Source organism: Nyctibius grandis, chromosome 28 (assembly GCF_013368605.1).
Source record: "Nyctibius grandis isolate bNycGra1 chromosome 28, bNycGra1.pri, whole genome shotgun sequence".
Lineage (NCBI taxonomy): Eukaryota > Metazoa > Chordata > Aves > Nyctibiiformes > Nyctibiidae > Nyctibius > Nyctibius grandis.
In genome coordinates, this window is record NC_090685.1 from 1,007,460 (window position 1) to 1,024,589 (window position 17,130).

A 17,130-nucleotide genomic window follows, 5' to 3' on the forward strand; every position below is an offset into this window, starting at 1 on the left:
GTTTAAGGTAGTTTTCTTTTTAAAATGAAAGTGACTCTACAAACTTTCCTTATGCATTTGATCTGACTATTTTTCTTCCATCCTAACAGCACTTCACACAAATGAATTTAAAAAAGATCAATCACAACTGCATTACAAAATATGATAACAAGTCTGACTGTTTAGCTATGCTGCAACTTAAATGGTGGCTTCTCCCACACAGCCAGAAGGCTCAGCTGGGGGTAAAGGCTGTATTTATCAATGCAATTTAATGTTTGGTAGCCAATGAAAATGCAACTTTTTCGATAAAATAAAATGCAAAATCAGCGTTACGTTTCAGTAAATTGAAATGTGCTGCTTGATGATAAAAGTCATTGTTAAAATCTCATTTAAACATATTTCCAATCCATCTTGCTCTGGAACGTTTTATTTTGCTCAACGGGATACGTATTCATATATGATTAATTTTTTTTCACTTAAAATGTAAAAACGCACAGTCAGTTAATAGGAAGCATAGTTGAAACAAAGCAGAAACAAGCTTGAAAATAAAACTGCAAAGGGAACGGACGGACCTGGTGGAAAGCAGCCAGATTTAATCATAAGCTGCTTAAGAGTAAGCTGCTGCCGAAGAGCCCGCTCTCCCTGCAGGGTGTCCGGGCGGGGGCTGCGTGCGTGCCCAGCAGCCGAGTGCTGCTGCGGTCCCACCACACCTGGGTGGGACCTCCTGCACTCCGGGGGTTGTGGAAGCGGGTGGCTCGGCAGAGGGGAGAGCATCTCTGAACGGATCCATTTGGACACGTCCTTCACCGTGAAAGTGATACAAAGGGCTCTGTGGTTTAGTTTGGTTTGGTTTAGTGTGGTTTAGTTTGAGCTGACGCTGGATAACGCAGGTGTTGCTTTAGGGTGGTGCTGCTGGGCAGGAAAGGGACATGGAAATACCACGTGAGTAACGTAACCGATAATAATAGCCAGGGCTTATTCCGTTTGCAGTGAGGAGAGCAGCTTATTAAGGGAAGTGCTGCAAAGCTGTTTGAAAGAGATACCATGACCACAAAAGGCTCTTTCGGAGACAATAATTCGCATCATTTTCATAGGAGAAATGTCTCGTTCCAGTTCATATCCTGGATATACCCACTCTAAAACTTCTTGGACTGTACTGGACAGGGGAGCTCGGTGTGGTTCAGTGTTTTCATGGGCACTGGTCCAGGTAACCCCAAAAAATTTGAAGACTTTTATAGTTTTCTTGCATTCTTGCTTAATCAGCCCTATAGCTGATGCCTGTAAATTCAAATGGTGGCTAAGGATGAGGTCCTGCTAGCTGAGCTCAGCTTCGCACAGGGCAGTGTGATGCTTCTGGTAATTAGAATTGGACTTTTTCTCCAAAATTAATGGAAGGCTGGGCACAGACCTTTTCCTTACAAAACCATTGTTAAATGTAGGTCTCGTTTGAACTCCTTAGCAAGTATATTTAGTAGCTGGCATTTCTGTCCTGGGTGCAGCCCAGATTTAGAGGAGGAAAAGTGCGCTGTGTTACGAAGCTGCTGTCGCTCATGTGCAGTAGCTGGCACGGTGCTGGTTAAGCAGAACTTAATTTCTCCCTGCAGGCTGCAGTTTGTCTCGGGGGTGGAGCGCCATGTGGTGCATTCCCAAAAATATATGAGCTGGAACACAAAGTGAGTAACCTAGGAAAATATTTTGAAAGTGAATTTGGACCCTTTGCCAGTTTTGCTGGAAGGTTACTGTGTCAGCCAGCGTTTCGGGATAGAAAACAGAGTAGCCCGTGTAGGTCCTTAGGAAGCATGGCTGCTGTCAAGGGGCTTACAAAGGACCGAGGAGCAGTGTAACAGGAATGCCAAAGGGTCTCGAAGGCCATAAATGAAACTTATTTTACTTGGGATCTGTGTGCCAAGAGTGTGGTCTGCCCGACTGGCCTGAGGAGCCTCGCCAGGCAGCTTGTCTTCAGGTGTGTATGAGAGAGGGGCAGGGGAGGCACAGGAGACGGGGATCCCTTACGTAGAAAGGCAAAAGCTGTAGTGAAAGGCTACTCCACACCCACGGCTGAATAAAATGCCTGAGCTGCAAACCTGAGCTCGTGGGTAGCTTACTTTGGTTCCTGCACTGGCTGCATGTTCTGGGTTTGTTCCTGTCTTCATTTGCATGCCCTGGAGCAACATTTCTTCTTTCCATCTCTGAAGAGGCGGGTAGCTGTGTCAGAGAGCGGGGCTTGGAAACCTGGCTCACGCTGTCCTGACTGTAAGTGGGGTCAGTCCCTAGAGAGGAGGCTTCTTCAGCCGGCCTCTGCTGGGCTGCCAAACAAGGGAGCGTACGTTTAGGAACATTTAATGCCACGATTTGTAGCATAGCTTGATAACTGTCTTGGGTAATTTTGCCTCACTGTGGTTAACATACAAAGCAGGAGTATAACGGGCTATGGAGTTAACAAATTAGAAGCTGTAGTCAGGTTAACGTACGAGTTGAGATGAACGAACAAGAATTTTTCAGCCTCTGAATGCAAGATTTTGTTGCACTGAGTTCCTAAATGGCCTGGAGAGATTGCAGCTCCATAATAAACCAGAATATTCAAGGAGGTGCCTAGGTGTTGGATTCAAGATCCAGCTCTTGCAGCTTGTAACCCTGTGGGGAGCAGTGCTGCCAGAGCTTCGCTGAGTAGGAACTGGGGCCCGAGTCCCCGCCGGCGGTGCAGCTTGCTCTGCTGACAGCTTACTCTGGAGTACTCAGCTCTTGGCTTACTGAACTTGCTTTAACGCAACTTCTTTGTGTATTGAAATGATGTGAATTGAGAACACCCTTATCTTGGAGTAAGCATGCGAGCACATATTTCAGATCTGATTTCTAGGTGGGTGGTTTCTTTCTGAGGCTGACCTGCCTTGGTTTTTTGGCAGCCTTCTGTGTCCTGCTCTGATTTCTAGTCTCTGTGCTAATGATTCACCAAATGGCTTTCCTCGATTCTTGTCTTACTGGTTTTCAAAGAGCATAGAGTCTATTCCAGCCGTCGGGAAGCCTTTGGAAAGGGATGAATGATTTAAATTGGGGTATTTGAGTGTATTTATAGTCATATATAAATAGAGGCAAGAGGAATACTTGCAAAGCAGGTGGTACTGGGACATTTATAGAAAAATGTATGATTTATACATGGATCATTCCAGGCAAACCTTTTGCTTTGCCTGTAGCCTGTCTTCTACAGAGCTCCTCTGTGTGCTATGAATATTTATGCTGCTTTGTTGTGGTATTTTAAACTTGCTTTCAGCTTATGAAATGACATGTTTGTTTCTTTAAATAACAGGAGGAGTGGAGGGAGAGAATTGATTGTTTCCTGGGCAGACACGTCTGCAGGTCTTTTACAAGGAGTCTTTAACATGGTTGGAGCAGAGGATAGCCCAGGTCACCAACACCCCACCCTCCCTTTGCCTCTGCGTTTCAAGATGTGCTTTACCAGGTCTCTCTGCTACAAAGCGTTCTCTTTGGAGAAATTTTTGTGGCCTTTTTTTGACAGATGTGCCCCTTTGCCATGTTTCAAATCAAAAGCCGTGTTGCTGTTAGCATAGCAGGGTGCTCAGGTGAAGTTGTGGTGAGAATAATGTAGAGCAAGTCAGATCTCGTGCTGTAATAGCAAGTTACCCAGATCTGGTCCAGGGCAATCCCCTTCAGACCTTGGGAAAAGTGCGTGCCTCTGCCTACAGAATGTCCTCTGAATGGATTCAAATGAAGTCCTGAGGCTGCGACAGCCGTTTTCTGGAGAGTTCACAAGTGAGTGGATTGGGAAGAGCTGGTTCAGCACTCTAAAAAAAGCTTTTTGCAAGCAGTGATGGGGACCCCCTGGACCTTTTCCTTCAAAAAACCTTCAGTTTCTAGGAAAGTAGAAAAAACTCAGACTTGCTGGATGAGCAGATTAGAATCAAAAGGTCTAGAAAAGAAAGCCACCATCTGGCCGTTTGTGGCTGTGCAGGTTCACTCTTTCTGTCTGATTTTGCTCTCAGTTCAGTGATTTTCAGTGGTTTCCTGGCTCACCTCTGCGTTCGGTCCCCTTCGGAGGTCCTGCTCTCGCTCCTGCAGCCTGGGCAAGGGTCTGCTCCGAGCCGAAGAGCCTCCCAGGCTGACTGCTGCAGGCTCATTGTGGAGCAGGTCTCTTGCTCTTCCTGCATGCTCCCCGACAGTTTTCCCAGCTACGTGAGCCCAGTTGGTGTTAAGGAAGGTGATCTCGTCTCTCTTGAGGAAGCTTCATCCAATTCTGAGCCCAGCATCCAAACCAGCAGCCTTTGCTGTTGCTGCCCAGCTTGCTTTAGCAAAGGAGCAACAAGCAGTGCAGGTATAACACAGCAGTTTGTGGCCATAGCCCTGGGATACCCCCCCTTCCCCTGAAACAGTATTTGGAGCGATAGTGGACCAGGAGGATAAGCATCAGATTATTTTCAGAGTGACGTTGTTTATTGTGTGCACTGTAGTTGCATCTAGAGACCAAGTATGAAATCAAGGTTGATGAGATAAAAGCATTTGATAATCCTTGCTTTGAACACCTACTTAGTTTTTTATTATTCTCATATAACACCTGATTAACAAAGTAGTGCATGGGATTGACAAAACGTGTCTGCCTCCCTCTCTCTGGACGTCACACGCTTCATGGCCTGGCATGCTTGTATCGGCAGCAAACGGTGTCCCTGGGGAGGTTTGTGCAGGGCGCATCCCAGGGCGCTCTGGGAGCTGTTGCTCTTTGTATAGCTCGGGGAATCTGCAGGCATACCTGCCGAGCTCTAGCAGAAGGGTCCTTGAGCAAGCTGATGCCGTGCGGTTGGTGCTCTGAGTTGGTCTTTGGTCAGTCAAAGCTCAGTAGAGTGTGGTTGTTAGAGTCCCTGCTTCACTGGAGGCTCTGGTTCAGGCAGAAAGGCTAGAGGGGAGCTTAAGACTCATGAACCACAGAACAAGCGTAACTCACCACTCCCTTGTGTACAAAAGCCCACAGAGAAGGGTGGCTGGTGTGTGTACAGTTTTTTAATCCCTTTGGGGAGAGTGGACATCTTGGTCTCTTGTGTGACCCCAGGAATAAGCATCAGCGTCCTGCCTGCCGTCAGGAGCAGTGGTGTCTTTGCAAAGGAGCGTCAGAGAGGAATAAGCTCTGGAGATAATAAGGTGGTTGTTCCAGTACTGTCTGACACCTGCTGCAGATAAGCTTTGTGAGGCTTGTTTGAAACTCCTTTGATGTTGTAACCTTGTGGGATGCTGTTTTGGAGAGAACCTGGTAGATGTTAAGCTCTTAATCAGTCCCAGTGTATATGGAAGTTGTAATTCCTTAGTTGAAAATATTTTTTGATCTCCATAATGCCTTATCAGAATTACAGTAACCAGCTCTTCCTCTGGGGCTTGCAGTGCATTATGTAATGACTCTTTCTGCTCTTCTGAATAAAAATTCATCCATGGGGTAAGGGGGATGTTACCTGTAAATTAACTGGTTTATTGGAACTCTCACAACTGATGTGTTTTACAGCAAAAAAAATCTGAAAAAAGAAGAATAATTTCAAGTTTCGCCAAGCAAAGGAGCTAAAAGAGAGGGGAGTTGCTGTGGCTGATTTTCAGAGGGAAAAGGCATTGTGATTTGTTTTGTGCCAGACTGGCTTCAGCCACAGCAATGCTGGTCCTGGCACAAAGGGGGATGACAAGAATGCGTGGCTTTGCCCAGCGTTTGGGGTGAGGGGAGCCCCTCCTTCCCTGGGCAGTGCGTGTGGGGGGGATTCAGGTGGCTGGGGAAGCACAGTTGGAGTACTCTCTTTCTACTTTTTGTCTTTCATGGTTAGCAGCAGAATATTATCTTGGACAAAGAATTTGATTTGTGACAGTGTTTGAGAGTCTTTTTCTAGCACACTGGACTAACACCCAGGAATCCCACCACATGCCTGTTCCTGTCCCTACTTACATCCATGACTTCTTTTGTTTCGTCGACAGTAACAGCTATATTTTTCCTGAACTAAATAGTCTGCACCATCAGGCATGATCATCTCCATTGCCAGAGCCCACTTCACATTGCTGCAGCTGCCTGCTCTAGAAATTCTCCTGTCTAGAAACACAGGTAGAGCTTCTAGAATAAAAATTAAATCCCTGGTAAACTCTGCCATGTTTTTCCTCCATCATCATTGTTATACTAGAAGATTTCCTCCCTGACTGTGGCAGCAGTGATTTCCCATAGACATATGGCCACCTCACATACTGTTGATTACATTTTTTTCTTTTCTTTGATGACCCTGCCCCACCTGATGGAGAAGGATTGTTTGGGCTGCACAATTCACAGTGTTACCCTGCACATGTTCAACTGGACCAGGGCGATCTGGGGGCTATTTTTATATCCCACCTCATAAAACAAGGGCTGCCTTGGGTTCTGGGCTGTCTTATGTTTTGCCAACAAGGTGCTCAGGTCTCCACACCTCCGTCTCCCATGTGCAAATGCAGTGCTGGCTGTGTGCCTGGGGGGTCACGGCGCAGCCCTTCAGTGGCTGGATGCTGTGGTTAAGGTGTGTCGGGGACGTGTCGGTGTTCCCACATACTGAACAGTTTTTCCCTCTGCTGATCCAGTCAGTTGCAGTTCATTTCCAGGCAGACCATGGCTGAAGTACCAGCAACGCATGGAAGTGGGTGCAGACTTTGAGTAGAAAGGCCTGAGCTTTCAGGGGCAGCTTTCAATGGGCAAGGCAATGTGCAGGGTAAGGAGGAGGAACGTAACCGCCACGCTCAGTGCGAGCGTGGCTCTTTGCCTTCTACAGTTACAGGTGCTTTGTGTTGCACCAAGAACCAGCTTCTTTCAGGCTTCAGTTTGAACATATACAAGTCTAATGAAAGATCTTAAAGCTTTCTTTGGCTAGCATCTCTTGCAGTCCTGTTTCTAACAATATGCCTTTGTTTCAGAATCACCCGTTTGCTGCTCTGAGGGTTAATTGGCTCCACTTACTTACGGCACCATGGACGAACTGCAGGATGTTCAGTTGACAGAGATCAAACCCCTCCTGAATGACAAGGTAATGCTAGCTGCTCCTTTGCTCTCACAGGTGTATTCTGACTTTATGTCTGGCAAGGAGCCCTAATTGCCAGAATCTGTTTACAGCTTGAAGTACCTTAAGTACTGAAAAACAGTAAATGCTTCCCACCTCTGATAATCCACCACCACATTCTTTCCCTGAGGCTTTGGAAAAGTCAGGCCACCACAGTTCAGGTAAGTCTGGAGTCATGGCCAAACAATATGTCATGCCTGTACTGAGGATTTACAAAGGCAGGGCAGGAACTGGAAAGGTGATGGCATTCCTGGCCTGGCAGAGCTGTAGAACCTCTAATAAGTTCATGCTTGTTAGAGAAATCTTGCATTGTATCCCGTTTTCTTTTTTTTTTACTTTTTTTGTTTAAAATCTTTTGTCTTAAATTATCCTTTTATGTTTTCACCCCCAAAACAACCCTGTCTCCCTGGATTTAGTAATGGAGAGCCATTTCCTTTTATTATTTGCAGAGCCTAGCTAGGGCAGTCCAGATTCATGCAATATTGAACCTTTGGAAAATCATTGTATTGCAGCAGCTGTTGAAGGCTTCCACTCTGTCTTCTGTGGGCTGGAGGAGAGCCATATGGGCTTTAGGAAGGCCCTAGCGTCACTGGATTCTGCCACAAACTGTTGCTCTGAGTGCCTGAGTAGTTATGGGCCATCCCAACGAGATCTAGAATCTTGCATCTGCAAATTGTGATTATGAGCAATGCGGTTTGGTCCCTTTCCACACCTGACAGCCAAGTTTGATGGTACATGAAGCAGTTCCCAAGCTTTACTGTTTAATGGCTGACATCAAGGGTACCTTGTGCTGCCAAAGGGTTATGGTACTTCCATCTGCTCACTGTGTTCTTGCAGAAGACTGCGCTGTCTAGTGCAGACTTCCACCCAAAATGGGTGAAATCTCTGAAATTCTGCTATGTTTTAGTCTGTGCTGCTTAGTTTTTGCTCATATTCACATATTCTGCAGGTGATACTATATCTGTCTAGTATCTGTAAAATCTAAAAACTCGGCTGAAATCTGCAGTCCAGCTGCCTATTCTTACAGTCTGGTGCTGACTACTAGGCTTCCACCATAGCTTAAACATAACTTTTAAAAGTGTTGCCAAGGAGAGTGAACCTTGGAAGAACAAAATCAGTGTAGACTAGCAGATAAAAATCCAGAAGGGCCTTGAAAACAGTTTATGACTTCAAAATGAGAGAGAAATGTTTATGGAAGACAAGCTTCCTAAATGCAGTGCCACAGCTCTTGCTCATGGTTCTCCTAGGGTTTTCCATGTTTGAGTTCAAGAGGGTGGATTTCCCTTGCTTTGGTGAGCTGGCCTGAGTAGGAGGTATTGAAGCATACCAAAACAAAGTGTTTTTCACTTTGTTAGTTTTCAGTTTCTCTGTCAAGTATTGCCTGATTGGTCCCATCAGGTCCCTGCTGTGGTGTCATCTGCACAGCCACTCTCTCAGCTAAAGCTGGGACAGTTCTGGTTTAATTGCAGAGTGCTTACCTAAACAGCCCGGTGGTGTTAACCAGCATACAGAAGGGCACATACAAACTGATACTTGGTTTCCTTGACTCAGTTTTGAAGTTAGAGGAAGTATATACTATCTCAGTAGGAAAAATTACATAGAGTGGCTCCAGGACCATCCTCAGCACTGCAGGGGAAAAGAAGTGTGCTGTGGCTCTCCTTTTTACACTTTGTTTTAACAAAAGAAATAACCTCAGGCAGCTACCGTCTCTGAGGTCTGGCCCTTATTAATGTTTCAAGCTTGAAATAGTACACATGTGGTTTTTAGACATAGTTTCTGGAGCATATGGGTGTAGTGCCATAATGTGCTGTTCTATGCAGGGTATCAGAGCCCAAAAAGTATTAAGCTGACAGTTCACTCAGATTTTTACTGACCAACCCACTTTAGATGTAGAGTTATGAGCCAGCATGGACTGATGGCCAGAAAGAGTACAGTAAAACTCTTAAGGTGCTAATGGGTGAGTGCTCATGAACTCTTTAGATACAAAGGCAGAGAAAAGGAGCTCTGGTGTCATAGTACTCAAACTTTAAAAGCAGTGGAATTGCCTGGGAAATGGGAATGGGTCATACCTCGTTCACTTGCCTGAACTGTAGGAAATGCCTCTGGGAACCACTGAGTCCTGGCTTTGTTTTGTCTCAAATCTAAGTCAGCAGAAAATTACAAGCCTGACTTTTAGAGAATACAAACACTCTATGTTTGTGTATAACTTAAGCCTAATAGCAAGTGCAGGGAGGTAAGATACATTAGATTATATATGTTCACCTCGTTCAGGCTCACAAAAATGCAGTGACTTTATACTGGGAAAGAAAATCGACTTCAAATGTTCCCTTTTAGTTGAAAGAGAGAGAAAAAGTGAGTGCTGCCTGTAACCTGATCAGAAAACTTATCCCAGTGACACGTTATCCTTCTGGCTGGTCCGTATTCTGGCACCTTTGACTCCTGTTCGTGTGGGCTCAGTGAAGAGCTCCTGAAATGCAACAGCTTAATTCAGGAGATTGAATGGGCAGCCCTGAGGCTGGGGTGGGTCATTCCAGCTAGCTCTTTGCCTTTGGGGTGCAGCCATCGCACCTTCAGAGGACTAAAACACATGCCTTAATCGTAGACTTTCTCAAGTTAAGACAATGAATAGATTAATCGTTTAAAATTGGATTTCGGTGTGTTTAAAATCAAGTATACAGGAGTCAGGACATGTCAGCACTAATGCTGCTTGTGCATCATGGTATACCCTGACAACAAGCAGCACAGCTGCAGACCTTCCTTCTTTCTTTGTGTTGTTTCCTCCCTGCTCCCTGCCTGAGGCATCTTGCTTTTCTCAGCACAAATTCGGATCAGCCTTTTCTTTACTGAGCATGCACCTTCAAAGTCCGGTGCTGGGTACACAAGTTTCTCATTTCTTCATAGGCTTTTTTACAGTCACTGTGGCACTGGATGGCTGAGTTTGCCTTCTTTATGACCTGGTAGACAAGAATGCTCTACTGCCTGTATCTAACAGAGCAGGGAAAGAGGCATAGACAGAGTTGTCAGAAATCTCAGCTAACTTCAGGAGCGCAGACTGAAATAAGAGGGGGCTGCTTTGTATTTTCCCCCATCCTGAGGATTTGGTGTTTTGTGCCATGCCACACTCAAAACATTGACACGGTTGGATACTTAACACCAGGGAGTTTATTAAAACAGATTTGCAGATATCTCAACTTAAACGTCTCGGACTGAAGAACGTAGGTAGCAGCCTGTGTTCTTGCTAATGTGGCAAAGCTTTGGGGGAGGAAAACAGGGCCATTTGTTTACACACAGAGAGGAGTTAGGATGCTCAGCCAGAAGAAATGTTGGGGGTGTTTCTGTTGTGCATATATGGTCCTAGCTGTAATTTTAGCACTAAGGTGCCTGAAACACGTAAGCTAGAATGCTGTCTCGAATGATTTGCTCAGCCTTTTGCAGCATTTGACAGCACTCAGTAGTGTAACCTACTCTGTGGTCAGAGCCAGAGCCCTATGAAGCACGTGGGCATACGGACAAGTTCCTGCAGACCTTTGCACTCGCAGTTTGCCAAATGTGAGCTGTACTTACTGTGCTTGCCTGTATGCGTGGTGTCACCCTCTAGGAAAGTCAGCTGTGAATTGCTGAGCCCAGCTCCCACACGCTCTGGTTTCGGTAGCTTACAGGTCACTGACTGCTGTGGAACGACCCCACGCACGCAGCAGTTACTGCAGAGTACCTGACTGCCTGGCTTGGTTTTCTGTGCTCGTTACGTGAGATCCTAGTGGCCGTCCTTTCAAGAGTTTTGCATTCAAATTGATAACAGGCACCAGGACCAGGTCCTTCCTATGTACATCTGTCCTTGCTCGAATGCTCCCAGCTCTGTCCACAGGTACTCTCCTTAGTTGACAGCCTTGGGACAGCCCCCAGCAAACTTGCCGTATAGTAACGGGCAGAACTTGCATGGAGTTCTCTTGTACAAGTCTCACATTTTGCTGCTGTCCTGACTGTGGTGGGGCTAGACTGTGCAGAGGTCTCTGAGGGGAACTTCCGTGATGTTGTTGGGGGTGTTCTGGGGTACTGTGCTGAACTTTTTTTTTTTTTTAATTTCTTTTTCTCTGGTTTTTGTTAACAGAATGCGGCTCGCAGCTTCCAGGACTTCGACTGTCAGGTAAGACACGTGCAGGAGACAAGGATCTGTGGGCAGACTCCCCATGGCCCATCAGTAATGCTGAGAGAGATGAAAAAGCTCTGCATCTTAATTTTAACTCCTGTTAAGGTTTAATCAGTGAGAACTTGAATATGTCCACTTGGAAGAGATTGCCCTTCACACTTTCATGCAGAGCACATTGTTCTGAGCTCTGAGGTGCAGACCTGGACTGCTCTGCCAAGGCTCCACAGCATCTCACAGGGTGTCTGGTCTCCTGAAAAGCGGTTTCTTTGAGACATGCCATATGCTGAAGAGCTGCAGCTCTGTCACATCCCATCTGGTTCACCGCCTAGGAAAGGAGGAGCCTGCACGCTCTGGCTGTTTGTGTTGAGAGGAGACACAAGTCACCAAGCTGCCCCAGATGCAGCACGTGCTTTGCTGGGCCTGGGACATGACAAAGCCATGGTCATTTTCTGGGTGGTTGTTCACCGGACAGCGTCGTGCGGAGATGAGCCTGATCGCTCTGGTTGCTATAGGAATAATCCTGTTAGAGGAACGGTCACACCACGAGCATCCAGGACAGAGGACACATCCTTTGTTAGGCGGAGCACAGCACAGAGGTTACGTGGTGTGTTTTGTAGAGCACAGGCTCATTTGCCGTGCCAGATTACCTTGCTGGGTTCCCTTGGCTTGCTGATACACAGCTACCGGCTTCTCTTTCTCTTCAGCTGCAGGAGGCTGCCGTGTCTGTGGTGGTGTGCTGAGCGCAGGACAGGCGCTCGCTGCTGTATTACACTGGTGGTGTGGCTGGGGGGTAGAGCTGTCAACAGCACCTGGTAGCCTTTGATAAAAGTCTGTTGATGTAGATGATTCCAGAAAACCTTCTGCAAACCTGTGCGGAAGAGGAATATCATAAATACAGTGCTAAGAAGATAGTTTGTATTTTTTCCATCTCTTGATAACAGACACTGAAAGTATGCCCCATCTGGGCAGGACATGCCCCTGTACTGCTTTAGCTTGATTAATTGTGAATTTCAGTGTTATCTTAACACCTGTAAGTATAAAAATTACTAATCTTAGTATGTTGTAACTTTAGTGTCTAGTCTTAGAAGCAGCAGCGGTGTTAGGCAATGATTTTTCTCTTTTAACAAAGGCAGCTAATGTGTTTAAAACACTGCCCTGTACCGTCGTGTCTCCATCTGTCTTTCTGCATCTTCTCCGTCTCTGCCAGAGGTACAGTGTGCTCCCGTGTTGGGTGGGGAATGGCTAAAAACAGATGCAATGCTTTTGAGTAAGAGCGTTAGGGAGTACAGGCACTGCCTGTTGGGGCCTGGCTGCCGTCACTGGGAAGGATATAAATACAGCGTCTGAGCGCGTTAGCCTTCGCGGCGAATTCTCTAACGACCCAGCAGAGCTCTGGGTTTGCCCGTGCTCTGCCCGTGAGCAGGTGTGGTGTGCGGAGGTAGGAAGGAGTCCCTGTGACAGAGCTGCGCGTCGCTGCTGCCTTTTCGCTCCGTGCTTTCCCTCTACAAGCAAAGCCTCTTCGCGCCCTTCTTTAAAGAACGCCCCAGCGCGAAGCTGTGTGAGCCCCAGAGAAACACGGTGCTGCAGCCACCAGCTCGCGTGCACTCGGCCTGTCCTGGTGCCAGGGTTGTCTCTGCTCCCTGTCCGCCCTGGAGCTGAGCTGTGGGAAGAGCTGTGGAGCAGCCCCGCTCCCCGCAGCCAGGGAGAGGGGCTCTGGGGAGCGCTGGGCTGGGGAAGGATGTGCTTGTTGCTGCTCTGTGCTGTGATTTAGATCAGCAGTGAGCTGGTGGCCATGGCAACAGTTGGGCAGGAGACAAGATGTTCCTTCCAGGAGCCCTCTTGGTAATTCGTTTAGAATATTTTTTTAGCAAGAAGTTAACGTAGTGTCTCTTGTGACTGTAAATGTTGTCCCAGCCTCACCTTCCTCCAGCATCTCTCCCTACCAGGTGTGGTTTCAGGGCACGCCTGGCTTGAACCCCCCCATCCTACCTGGAAGGTACCCCCGCGGGCTGGGTTAGGTCTCTGTTTGAAATCTATCAGAGAGCGTAGATGGTGCGTTGGGCCCTTGGATTTTCTGCCTCAGTTGCTAATACCAGGAACAGTAGTTAAACATGGAGGTTGAGCTCTTCTGTTGTCCTGTGAAAAACTACCGCTGCTTTTTAACCTGGCAGAGCGTGTCCCGCTGCCACGTTCAGGCCTCTGCGAAACTGGTGTGTCTTTACTTACCAGTGTTTGAGAAGGGGGAATTCGAAGTGAAGAAGTTTGCTAGGGCGTTCGGGGGAAGGGAGATCCTCTTGTGTAGAGAGAGACTTAAAAGCACTTAGGCTGAGGCAGGGGTTTAATTTGTGCAGAATTTCACAGGGAGGAAGAGCCTGGGGGAGGATCTCAGTTTTACAAGAACAGGCACAAACTGGCCACAAACTCAAGAAGGCTGATAGCTGCAAGATGGTTTCCAGTTACAGTGCAGTGAAGTTCTCGATCAGCTTCTGGCAGCAGTAACATCTGCAAGGGACCTGGCGGGTTTTAAGACAAAATGTAGGGGGTTTGTGGGGTGGATTATATTATCTTACACAGTGTAGCGTTTGCAGTATGAGAGCGTGGCATCAGTGATGCAAGACCCGCGTTTCAGACCTTTTTATTTTTCTAATAGTCAAAAAAAAGCTGTTTTAAATGAAGATAAAGCTGTGGCTTTGCATGGAGCCAACCACATCCTGGGCTGTGCTTGCAAGGCTGCGGCCAGAGGTGCATGGGCAGGGGGTGCCCTCTGTTAGCCCTGCTGACGGCGCAGGTCCCGTTTGAGCTCCCCAGTGCAAGACATTGGCATACTGGAGTGAGTCCTGCATGATTTCAGCCTGTGTTATTCTGTGCCCTTGGCCGTGAGCTGGTTTGCTGTAAGTCCATGCCAGCTCCTTCCAGGACTGGGCGATGCTCCTGCGGCGCTCTGCCTTGGATACAGACGGAGCAGGAACACAGCCGGCCTCAGCGTTTGCTCGTCCTGTGGTGCCTCTAGACCTCTGGGCTGGAAGCTGGCGTTTCAGGGTGTTTTCTGCAGTTGATCCGTTCTTAGGACTGGGAGAAGCGTTTGGTTTAATCCCAGCTCACAAGCATGTCGTTAGCACTGTCACTGACTCTGGGCTGTGCAGCACCAGGCACGCAGGTTAGGTGTGCTGTTTTCTGTAGCACCTTGGCATGCGTTACTGTTCAAGGCAACGTGCATATTTAAGGTTTGTAAGATCTTTCCTTCCTTTGCGGAAGGTGATGCGGTTGTGAATTTCTATTTTTTCTATTAATTTCCCAGTGTGTTTGGTTTTAGTTTTGAATAACTTGCCAGGATGCGATCTGGGCAAAATCAACAGAGCGAGTGTCCTCTTGCTTCTGGCATTTGTTACTCTGGGTTAACGTGGTTTGAAGAAGCTTTTAGCTTTTCTGATACAGCTGGCTTTCAGATACAGGTGCTCTGGTTTTCTTAAACTGTTCGTCTACAAGCAACTGCGATTAACCCTGACAAATAGCAGATTGCCTGGGCATCAGCCGAAACAACCCCCACATAATCTGATAACCATTTGCAGTGGAGATAGAAAGGAGAGCTAGCGCGGGGGCTCAGGGGTCTCCATCAGGATGAATCTAGGTTATTCTCAGAAATAAAATGTGTTAACCTAAATCCAAGACCTACATTTTAGTTGAAGCTATATGAACCCTAATGAATCTAGGCTTGGCTTCTTCTAATGTTGGTGGACAGATGGTGGATTAAGTGGTCTGGGTTGCTGATGGACAGATGGTGTGGTGACCTACACAGTTAACAGAGCTGTGCTTGTGCTTTTGTTATTATCTGCAGACCCTCTTCAGCTGCTTTGAAAAGTAGGTGTTCTGTGTTAGCCTGAATCTCTCCCCTGTTTTCCAGGTGTTTTGCTTTAAATACCAGTGAAGGAATATGCTGATATATTTGTAAAACTATCGGAATAAATCTGCTTTGGGTTTCAGCCTGACACAAGCTAGCATTTGATCTGATCTGTAGCTAGTCCTTCCCTCTGCTGCCTCCCACCCATGTGAAGGCAGAGAAGCATTTTGCTCTCCAGCACGCACCATGCAGAAGAGGACCTGGGGTGTGGGGATGGGTCTGGGGTTTGGCAGAGTATTTGTAGAAAGCTCATGAGGTGGGAATAAGTAAGTCCAGGACACGCAGAGTCCAGCTGAGACAGAAAAGACAAGACATGCATAAACCCATGGAGGAAAGAAGTTAAAAGTTTCTCTGTACAACAACTTGCTATGCATTGCTAGAATTAGTTGGAAATGTAGAGTTACTCAGTGTTGCGTGTGCCCAGAGTAAAACACAGCAAAATGTTTGCAGAGTTAATGACAGACCTCAAGGAGGAATTTTTTGCAACTTTTTTCTACTGAAAGTATAACTTTTCAATAAGCCCATGTTGTTACTGATTCAATTTTGGAGAAGTTCTTCCACAAGTATGTTTGTTTGAAGCTTTTTTAATCTGCATTTTTTAAAAGTTTGCTTGTCCTTCCCCAGTCTCTTTGCTTTATTTTTGCTTGCCGTGCAGTAGGAGATGGTATTCTGCTATTGAGCAGTTATTGAAATACCCCATCATGTGCATTTGCTGGCGTCATAGACATTGAATCGAAACTGTTTTCATTTTTTAATGCAGTCATTAAAGGCAGCTTGTGATTGCTACACAGTGGCATTGAATACAAGATGTTTTAAAGTATCCTTTATTTATTGTAATGAAATAACATGAAACATTAGCACTTTGAGGAAGGGTTTCCTTTCTCTAACAGCTGAGCTATTCTCACCAGCACTGAAACGTTTTGTCTAGGATATTGAGGACCATTGGAATTCTGATTTGTACCCTGAGTTCTTTTGTTCTCTTGTTCAAAGTGCTGGAGTGAAATTAATTACAACCCAGAAGATGTTTTGATCTAGAAAGCAAGTTTTTTCAATGCCTACTAAATTAGGAGCTGTCCCTAAGCTTATCGAAACTAGTGTCACCACTAAAGTACTGGTTTTGACTTCTGCTGACATCACAGCAACAAATACTGTAAAGCTAAAAAATGATTAAAATGGAATTTTATTTTTGAAATTTTTTTTCATTATTATTTCTTGGAAAGCTCTCCCTCTGGTTCTTCCCATCACTGGCTTTCCGTCTAAAAACTCTGTTTTCTGTAAAACTACAGTGTTGAGTTCTGGAAAGCTTTTGCTAGCTGGACTTGGACTGAAACATGATTTTTATTTTTAAACATGGGAGTACAATCCTTCCATGGGGTTTACTTAAATGTTACTTTTGCTTTCTGTATGCTTGTGACAACAGTGTGCTGAAGAGGTTGATTATGCAGATGTGTTATTTGAAGTTCCTGTGCTGCTTTTGTTGTTGTCAGAGAGTTCTTGCAGCAAAACAAATGTATGTGCTTGAGGCTGGGAAAGGGATTTGCCTCCTTCCTACCTTCAGAAAAATGAATGGTGCCTTTCCACTGACAGTGACTGATCTTTTCCATCCGTTACGCAACACCCATTAGTGGTATTTCAGAGCAGCTAATGAGTAATTGCAATACTAGTTATAACTCAGTGCAGTTAGACTCAGTTCTAGTTCCCAGTGACACTGAAGGTTTGGAAGCACACAACATGGCCAAACGTGGCTTTCTCTTCTTCAGGAGATTTTAAGATGTTCATGGTCTTCAGCAAGATACCGAAATGTGGTTTGGCACATCGTGTCAGCGGGTGGACTGTCCTTGGCTGGACCATCTTCCAGATTGCCTTTAGGGGTTGAGATGATCTGGTGTCTATAGCAGTCACACAAAACGTTTTTAGGTTTTCCTCTGTGTTAGCACATTCAGACCTTCCTTATGTAGGATTCAGGCTTCCAGAGGCTGTGTGTCTGCAGGCTGTGGCACCTTGAGCCCACCATCTGGGGATGGAGGAGCACTGGAGGCATCAGCCTGCTCTGT

The 17,130-nt window shown here is 46.3% G+C and overlaps 1 protein-coding gene across 1 annotated transcript in view; it reads left to right on the forward strand.

The window, feature by feature from the left end:
* NDRG3 (NDRG family member 3) overlaps positions 1-17,130 on the forward strand; it is a 58,807-nt gene that overhangs the window by 18,850 nt on the left and 22,827 nt on the right. The window contains exons 2-3 of the mRNA XM_068419588.1: positions 6,889-6,998; positions 11,140-11,175. Of these exons, the coding sequence (XP_068275689.1) occupies positions 6,942-6,998; positions 11,140-11,175 (93 nt within the window). The 5' untranslated portion in view covers positions 6,889-6,941. The remainder of the gene's footprint in view (positions 1-6,888; positions 6,999-11,139; positions 11,176-17,130) is intronic.